Raw genomic sequence first — 9,692 nt, 5'->3', positions numbered from 1 at the left:
AAATTATAGTTGAATACCCCTACATTATTGGAATGTGCAGGTGTGCTAATATATCTTGCTGGACCTGAAGTATGTTGAAATTAGTCTAACAGTTAGCTAAAACTAAAATATTTTTTGCCATTATGTCATAAGGCAGTGAAGCTATTTCCTCGAGAAAGTGGGCTTGACTATGCCTCTGATTCACATGTCAACTTTTATACCTCAGCCAAGCATCCAATCCTAAAATGTATTTAAAACTGTATTAAATTTCTCATATCCATTCATCTTTTTGTATGTGCAAATTCAGAATTTATAAAACACAGGTAAAGGTGAGCCCTATATTTGTACCCATGTAAAACAACCAGTGTGTTGCTTCTGGGTGCATATTTGCATGATGAACACTTGGCAAAAACATGACCCAGAAATAACTATGTTGTAATTTTGAGACTTTTGCATCTCTGGTTTATTGTTCTGAAGTAAGATGCAAGTGGTAAACAACAGGGTCACAGGGTCACTAGGCCACATCCGGTCTCCATAGCTGATCCCAGTCCACCCCAAAGCCAATCCCAAAGAAACTGTTATATTAATATTCATCTACTTCTTAAGTTAATAAACGAGCATGAATGGTCTTTAGAAGTGCCATGTTCTCTACATGATGTCACTACTTGATAAAGGAAGTTAGGGATCAGGATTGGAAGGTATGCAGTTAACAGATTTGACATGGAAGATCTTGTCAAGTCGTGCAGTTTTACTTCAACGGTTCCTGTTCCCAAATATCATGGTCTGTCCATTTTTCCGGATCTACCAGACACATTCATGTGGATGGATTTTGATGCTGCAATTAATCCATCTTACAGCAGAACAGAGTTTTTTTTCCCCCAAATTTTAAAATAAAGACAAAGAACCATGGTAGGACTGATCTACTTCCTTTGGACCTTTCGCGGTAGCCAACTCAAAAGTTTCCTGCAGAGTTTCTTTTTCTTGACTTTAATCTTGCTTCCTGGCTCGATATGATTGCTGGTCTGAGATGGTGCCTGGTTCTGTTTTAGCAAGTTGAAAAAGGAGAGCATGTCCATGTTAACCCCCTCCCAGATCTCTCTCACTGGGGAGTCCAGAGGCTCTAAGACATCCCTGAAGCGTCGCTCCTGCTGCCGGAAATCATACTCCACACTGACAGAGAGGAACAGAAATAGAGAGAAGGATCTTTCATTTCTGGGACATGGGAAATTCATGGGAAATTTCATCCATTCATTACCTATACTGCTGCATTGCTCTCTTTAGGTAGAGATGAAGCAAGGGCAAAATCCCACTGCACCACTATCAGCAGGTAGGCAAATGGTAAAACCCAAAATTTTTATAACAAAATGAATCTTAAATAGCATTGAAGATTACAAGACCGCGAGCTGGTCTAGTGGTTAGCATGACCGGGAGGTCATGAGTTCTACTTGCGGTTGGGTCATACCAAAGACCATCATATCAAATGGTACCTACTGCTGTTTGGCAAGGCACACTGCAATACAGATGTGAGTGGGGTGTCAAACTCTCACGGTTACCAGAGGACTAGCCCCCCCACTGTAACCCTAGGTATATGGGGAAGAGGCAGAGGGCTATAGAAACAGAGATTGGCAAGACCTTAAGGGCCTGGTTCGTACGGGGATGGGAGACTACCTGGGAAGACCAGGTCCTGGCACAGGAAGGACTGAAGATTACATCTTAATTGTAAATAATAATACAGATATCTTTCAGGGTGGATTTTTCCTTCTGTCAAAAATGGTCAAAAATCTTCCAAACTGGGTTTCCAGAAAGCCATAGTTTTCTCAGTTAAAATCCTGATTATACCACCATATTTGTGACCTGGAGTCAGAGAGAGCCTTCCTTTCTCCCCTGACAATCAGAACAACACTAGCCAATAATAAGTGACTGTTAGCTCATGAATACAGAATCATGCAGCTTACTATTAAACTGTGTTAGCAGTAATTGCTAGCTTTATATTAGTCTTGAGCCATAAGGTAGTTGTTGAGCAATAGACTACTACCCATGGCTTGTGTACCAGATTTAGCTTCACCACAACTTCAGCTTGATGGGTTGATGTGAACATATGATGTTAATGCTCAGCTCATGACCTAATAAGTTTCCTAAATTCTGTTCTACAAATGATAAGGTGTTGTATATTTTCCCCCCAACATCTGCTTAACAGATGTCCATCACCAGGAGCTGAATAACAACATCAGGTTATGTAAGAAACCAGCTCTCAAACCAGTCAAAATGCTGGATGCTTTGTAAAAAGTCTCACTGGTGCTTCTGGCCCAGAACCAGGACTGACTTTGGCACCAGCACAGGACCCCTGATGGTAAAAAAGAGTTGAGTAGGCAAGCATATTTGTTGTCGTATCATAAGTTTGTATGGAATTGCAGGGCTAGGTGCCAAACACTTGCCCTCAAGGAAACTGTGTCAGCTTTCGAGCTCTCACTCACCTGTAAATGATGCATGCCGTCTCCTGGCAGGTGGAGCAATCGCTTAAATCCTGGCCGGTTCTGAAACATCGGCGTCTGCAGAGACGAGCAACAGGAAATGGAGCGGAGAAAAATGAAGCAAAGAATGCTGCGTTTTTTTTTTCAGTCTTTGAATCTTTTTCCTAATTGCTCTCAGGAGACTGTTAGAAAATGCTGATATTTTTCATACAGTGCACTACATTGCAAAAAAAAAAGATTTGTCTAGCAATTCTTAATATTACGTTCAATCACCTCTACTCTTTCACACACCCTCCATATAAATCATTTTCTCTCACCCTTTGCTGAGTGCATGGCTCATCTCCAGGTCTTGGATGATGTTGAGTAGGGTTGTGACTCGGTCTTGGTTGGCCTGCAGATTGGCCTCCACTCTCTCCAGCCTCTTCTGAAGGTCCTGACTCCTGTTGCTCTCAGGGGAACTGCGTGACAGCAGAACCAAAGAGGGAGGATGGTAGTGTGTGAGGGCATAGCCACCATTTGAGACAGGTCCACTAACAGGTAAAGCAATGCTCGTCTGTGATGCAGACTCTAACTCTTGCTGTAGTTGCATGTTCTGGATCTGGTCTGAAGGCATAGAGGAAGAAAGTAGAAATGGATTTGGCTTTGAATCTATCTTTGTCCTTTTGTTTCCACTGACCTCGATTAATAATTTAATTGCTGGATGCAGTGGGTGTGGGTGAAAAGGTCTTGGAGGTTGGCATGAGAGTGAACCCAAGCTGTTGGGTTCATGAGGTGCTATGGAGACTGAAGGACTGGCAGGATGCTGAGGTGTGGATTGCTGGTGTACTGTTTGCGATTTTGAAGTTGCAAGGAGTTCACAGTTAGCTTGCACGTGGCTCCCACTGTCTGCGTCTGTGACAAATTCGCAACCTATTTTTGTAGCTGTCACAGTCTTGGTTGCTACCTTACAAGGAGATTTAGCAGACCCCAAAGATGCTGCTTTGTCCTCAAGTTTCTCTGCTACAGACTTAACATGAGCCTCTGATTGTGCAAGAGACTGACTCTGTGCATCTGGTTTATGGTCGTCTGTACCATATGAATGCATTTCCATATATGCTTGAGTGATTGTAACCGTGTTGGACTGGGTTAAAAGACTCAATGTTGTGACAGGACTTGGGTTAAGTGAGCTGCTTGTGTGGACATTCATGTTTGAAGTGTGTGAAGGGTTAGATTGTTGGTTCTTTAATATGCTATGTGGTTTGACAGCTGTATGTGGAAGTGAGCAGTGAAGTGGTATGGAAGGTCTGGAGTACAAGGCTGTGCAAAGTGATATGGTCGAGGATGTGTCAGTGGTCAGAGAGTGTGTTTGTGAAGGTTGAAGTTTGGTGTAGTCTGTGGTGGATGTGGGTTTAAGATGCATGCTGGAATGGATTTGCAATGTGCTTTGAGGTTTAGTGCTTGGATTTGCATTCAAGCAGCTTGAAGGCCTCAAATGTGTGTTTTGCACAGTCTCTAATCCATTTGAGACTTGGGCGTCTCTGCTGGGGTGTGAAGTGCTAAAACATTTGGCACGCTGTCCTAAGCTTTGCTCCTTAGTGATTATAGGTGAATGGACAGATGCTGAAGACTTTGGATGGATGTTAGCATGGTTTGACAGAGCAACATGTGAGGTGTGCGCTAGGATATTGCTGTGTGTGTGTGATTTTTTCTTTGGTGTGGAGTCTGTGTCTTTCAAGGTGTTGGATTGGGAGTCTGTTTTAAGGCTGGAATATTGTAGTGAGAATGGAACGAGCATGGAGGGTCTTGCTTCCTGGAGCATGAGTGTGTGTGACGGTGATGCTGGTTTATGAGAGCAGAGGTCTGAGTGTGTGTGCATGCCTGTTTCCTGAATTGCACTTCCTGCCACTGTGTGCGTATATGCAGATGATGTGTGACTAACTGGAGTGTCCCTGTGGATGTGTGGAAGGCCAAGGCCAGTGTATCTCCAGCTTGATTGATGTTTGGAGAGTTTTAACGCTTCTCCCTCCTGTGTGGATGTTAATAGCTGGTTGCTATTTGGGTTAGGAGGAGGCCACGTCACCACAGGCCCGCTGTTCATTTGCATAACTCCGTATTTCTCAGTCTCAGTCTTTGGAGGAGAAAGTGAGACTCCTGTTTCTTTTCCTGAGACCAGAGGAGCTGCAGGGCTAGATCTGAGACTCTCCGAGCCAGCAGAACAGGGCGAAGTGGCGTCTCTGGTGGTGGTGAAGAGAACTGCAGCCACCGGATTCTGCCTCCCTCCACATTTGCTGCAAATCCTTAATGGGAATCTGTGAGGAGGTGAACATAAAGGAACCTTCCTCTTCCCAGACTGTACTGTAGTTTTGAGCCATGGAGTCGATGACTCCACTTCATTGATGTCACTGCTGATCCCACCCATCACCTCTGAGTCGACCACGCTGCCATTAGTGAAGCGGGATTCTTTCTTTCCTTTAACACGTCCATTGGCCCGATGTGTGTTGGTTTGGATTGTCTGAGTGTCACAGTGCGTTTCAGCTTTATTGCCTTTACACGCATCATCATCTTCATCATCATTGTCCACACCTTGAAATGTCACGCCCTTCTTTACCTTATTCTCAAGGCTCCGGTGTTTAAAAAAAGCACTCCTTTTTTGTCCTTTTCTGCCCTCCACTTCGACAACGATGTGCCCATTGGGCGGCATGGTCATCCTCTTTTCTGATTGGATAACAGGACGGCTCTCTTGGCTCCGTATGGCTGGCGATGTTTGTACCCCAACGTTACACTGGTGAGCACAGGTTAGCCCTACCTCTCCATTGGCTGTCCTCCAATCGCGAACTCCCACCAAAGCTGGCACCTCAGACACTGGCACCGGAGTGGCCAGATCAGCTGCCCGTCTTCCCATTGCCACGGCAACCAGCTCAGCAGGACACCAGAGCAGAAATCATGCCATTCGGCCGTGGTGGTACATCTGAGGGAAAAGGACAAAGTTACAATGAGAGGCGCCATCTGACTACGTAATGCTCAAGGGCAGATAAAGTGACAAGGGAACTTGTTTTCTGCCCTTGTTCCCTTGTGCACGAATGAACAGCTTGGCTTGGTGCTGCAGATAAGCATTTGTGTGAATACTGATCAGCAAGCTTGCTTTCCAGAATGAAAAATCTCCTGAGCGTAATAATCAGATGAGCCCGTATCAGTCTGTACTGGCCTAGGTGAATGTGCCAAGTGATTCTGATGAGTGCGCTTGTTTTTGGGAAACACATTTGTCCGGTGTGTGAATGAACAGCTTGGCTTGTGAGGTGTGGAATTCTATGAATACTGATCAGCGAGCTTGCTTTGCAGAATGAAAAATCACCATAGCAGAACAATCAAATCAGTGTATATCAATCGATACTGGTCTCGGTAAATGTGCCAAGTGATTCTGAAACACAAATATTAATATAATACTAATAATTATTATATAAATAAGCCTAGTGATAAACCACTTGGTAACTGGTGCACTCTTAATACTGACGTTTTTTTTTTCTTTTTTTTTTAGATTTAGGTAACTAAAAAGAAACTTTAGGTATAAATTTGGACCTTAAGGACCAACAGGGAATCTTGGAGGGTATGTTTAAATTCACTTTTCACATTCATACCATGATTTATGGAGCAAAAATGCATCTGGTATGTGAAATGTGATACACTTATACCAATTTTAGAGCATTATTTTTTCATAAAGCAAGTGAAACATGCTGCAGCTGCGACTTTACCTCCTTGTTTCAGAGCCTATGACCTGAACATCACTCAGTCCATTGATTTTGCAAAGTATTCCCTGTAAAGGTGACTGATGAGAGAAAATGCATGGGTAGTAAACCCTGTGAAACAATCTGTGACTGAATGCCATGAGTTTCGTAGCTCAGGTATAGTGATCCAGATTAATAAATGTATTTACACAGCGTGATGGATAAATGGTGTGTGTGTCCATGTCTGCTTGGTGCTCTCTGGCATTGTGCCCGACTGCCTGCTGTCCTCTCCTTAATTTAGCTCACCTTAAGCAGGTGGATAATTTATGCATTAATGCTAACAACTTCATTAAACCTTGAAAAAAAAGGAGAGGAATCAGGGAACGACAGTGAAATTTAACGATGCTTGAGAAATTTACTGACACACCACAATTTGCTGATGCGCAGCAGGAGTTTTTTTCTTACAAATAAAAGAAATAGACCTGGTACCTGGTGTTGGGGGGAGGGTGGGAGTTTGAGATGCTCTTGAGCCGTATATCACACCTCATAGCTGCAGTAGGATGTTACACAGCCGCTTCACATTTACTCACTTTGTGCAATAACTCAAGCAACCGTTCATCCTCATCCTCAACCCTGCCCCCTTCTTCTCTCCCTCCATCCCATCCTGCATCCAGTGTCTCTGCATAAAACACCCCGATCCCTGTGGGCTCTGCTCGCTCCATCTCCTGATGTCATGTGTGTGCATGTCAAGGCGACCCATCATCACAGAAAATCTCAAAAAAAAAACCCCTCCAAAGTCCACCCAGCCTGAGGCTCTTGCTGCGTTCTGACCCTAATTAGCTGCACTGCTTTAATATGATCACGTGATTTATATGCGATACGACAACCAAACACTGAAACTTTGCACCATCTCAGATCAGGCATCTTTCCAGAACGTACCTGCGTTCAGCAGAGACAGAAGCATCCTCTTCCTCATGCCGCGGATCTGAGGATCCATTCCAGAGAATGAGGGAGGCAGGAATTTCACATGCTTAGAGCAGAAGAGCAGTCTCATCTCATGTGTGCTCTGGTCATAGAGAGCGAGAGAAACAGCATCCATGCTCAAAGCGACTGACTGTCCTCTGTTCCCCTTCTTCACCTCCTCCTCCTTGTCGTTCCTCTCCTGGTTTGTTTTGATTCGCTCACTCCTTTACATGCTGAAGCAGCAAGAGATATTGATCCGCATCCTCTGCCTTGCGCACTCTCTCTCTCTCTCTCTCTCTCTCTCTCTCTCTTTTCCACTCACTCTTTTATCTTCCCTCCGGCTTGCCCTCCCTCATTCCCTCATTCCAGCTGAAATTAGGAAGCCTCTGACCCAGCACTGGATGTGTATCTCTATTTGGATGAGGGCATTTAGAGGCAGAGAGAGAAGAGGGAGAGGGAGAGAGGAAAAGGCAGACAGGCAGAGCAAGAGAGGAAGAGTGGTAAGGGGCTGTATGAAAAGTACCAAACGACAAAGAGAAACAGACAGTCAGATGATGCTTAGGGATGTCCATCTTTTCTTCTTTCCTCAAAAAACCAAAACATCTTTCTTTCTTGCTTGCTCCCTTCTTTATTTCCTGACATTATTTATTTTACTGCAGGTCACACAGCTCAAATTTTAGACTCATCTCATCTCATTATCTGTAGCCGCTTTATCCTGTTCTACAGGGTCGCAGGCAAGCTGGATCCTATCCCAGCTGACTATGGGCGAAAGGCGGGGTACACCCTGGACAAGTCGCCAGGTCATCACAGGGCTGACACATATGGCCCTTTTCCACTACCCTTTTTCAGCTCACTTCAGCTCACTTCAGCCCGACACGGCTCGCGTTTCGACTACCAAAAACCAGCACGACTCAGCTCGCTTCAGCCCTGCTTAGCCCCTAAAACTCACACCGTTTTGGAGTGGGGCTGAAGCGAGCCAAACCGTGCCGAGTGAGGCTGGGGGCGTGAGCAGACACTCCCCTGTGCACTGATTGGTGAGGAGGAGTGTCCTCACATGCCCACACACGCCCCGCGAGCACGCTGGGATCTGTAAACACCGTAAACCCGGAAGAAGGAGAAGAATTACGAATTACGAGAATTTCTGAAGCCTTATGCGCCTCGCCTCATCTATACGCTCTTGCCAGTATCTGTAAGCGTTGTCGGTGACAACAAGCCACAGCACCAAGACCAGCAACACTAACGACTCCATGTCCTCCATGTTTATTGTTTACTATTCGGGTCGTGAGACTACCGCTTAAAAGCTCACTGATGTCACTGTTTGCGCTGCATAACGACATCACGTGACGTCCACCCACTTTCGCTAACTCCACCCAATGTGTCCACCCACTTCCAGCCAGCACGGTTCAGCGCGGTTGTAGTCGAAATGCAACTCCAACAGCCCCGCTCAGCCCGACTCAGCCGCGTTTGTAGTGGAAAAGCGGCATTAGACACAGACAACCATTCACACTCACATTCACACCTATGCTCAATTTAGAGTCACCAGTTAACCTAACCTGCATGTCTTTGGACTGTGGGGGAAACCGGAGCACCCGGAGGAAACCCACGCGGACACGGGGAGAACATGCAAACTCCACACAGAAAGGCCCTCGCCGGCCACGGGGCTCGAACCCGGACCTTCTTGCTGTGAGGCGACAGCGCTAACCACTACACCACCGTGCCGCCCAATTTTAGACTCATAAATGAAAAATTTCCCAGGTTTCCTATCTTCCACTGACTTAGATTATTTACTTTTTTCACATTCAAACACTTTACCATTTACAAAATAATAAATCACTTTGAGTTTAATAAAATAATCAACATCCAGTTGATGCTGTGTGTGATGAAGCCTGCTTCCTGTTACCACTCGGGAGTTCATTACTTTCCTATAACAGCACGTCCTAAAGGGTTTTCTTTATCTTATACAACAGCACTGTCAATTATTAAAGTTTTTTTTTAATTAAAGGGGGAGCTAAAAGCTATTCGATTCAAACTTCGATTGTGTTTCCGGTTGAGAGTATGCTGTGCACATTTTGGCTGCCGCTTCTTACCAGAGCTTTTTATTTTTCCCCCTTACTTTTTCTTTTTGTGTTTGTAGAGTTTGATGTTTGTTCTTTGTTTGAATGTTTTGTCTGCTGGTTGTGGCATTGTGCTGGACCCAGTTTTGGGCGTCATTTTCCTTCAGGCCTTGGTCCACCATGGGTGATGCCTGTGCTCCTTGCTATGGACTGCAGTAAGCTTGTTGCTCTTTTAACATCGGAGTTGTCCAGCGCTCTGTGCAACGATGCTTCTGTGCTTGGTGCAGTGTTCCGAGCGATATTGCCAGGTGGTGTCACGGCGGCTGTGCAGGTGGTGTGGGACATACTTTTGTGCGCTTTTTGGTGGGACTGTGGGAAGCTACACCATTGGAATTACATCCTGACCCTCTTTTGGTGGACTTTTTTTTTTGGTTATTGTAAAGTGACCTTGGGTGTGAGAAAGGCGCTATAGAAGATGAACTAATTATTATTATAAACTCCACAGCTAAATAAATACATACCTC

The 9,692-nt window shown here is 45.0% G+C and overlaps 1 protein-coding gene across 1 annotated transcript; it reads right to left on the bottom strand.

The window, feature by feature from the left end:
* Positions 1 to 412: 412 nt before the first annotated feature.
* Positions 413 to 7,519, bottom strand: LOC132873635 (uncharacterized). The gene is made up of 4 exons (XM_060909382.1): positions 7,091 to 7,519; positions 2,768 to 5,397; positions 2,454 to 2,528; positions 413 to 1,149 (listed from the first exon to the last, which is right to left on the bottom strand). The coding sequence occupies exons 2-4, from the start codon at positions 5,329 to 5,331 to the stop codon at positions 900 to 902; spliced, it is 2,889 nt and encodes a 962-aa protein (XP_060765365.1). The 5' UTR covers positions 5,332 to 5,397; positions 7,091 to 7,519; the 3' UTR covers positions 413 to 899.
* Between the last annotated feature and the right edge of the window lie 2,173 nt (positions 7,520 to 9,692).

The sequence above is a fragment of the Neoarius graeffei genome, chromosome 25, assembly GCF_027579695.1.
Source record: "Neoarius graeffei isolate fNeoGra1 chromosome 25, fNeoGra1.pri, whole genome shotgun sequence".
In the NCBI taxonomy this organism is placed as follows: Eukaryota; Metazoa; Chordata; class Actinopteri; order Siluriformes; family Ariidae; genus Neoarius; species Neoarius graeffei.
This window is presented reverse-complemented; position numbering and strand designations above follow the sequence as displayed.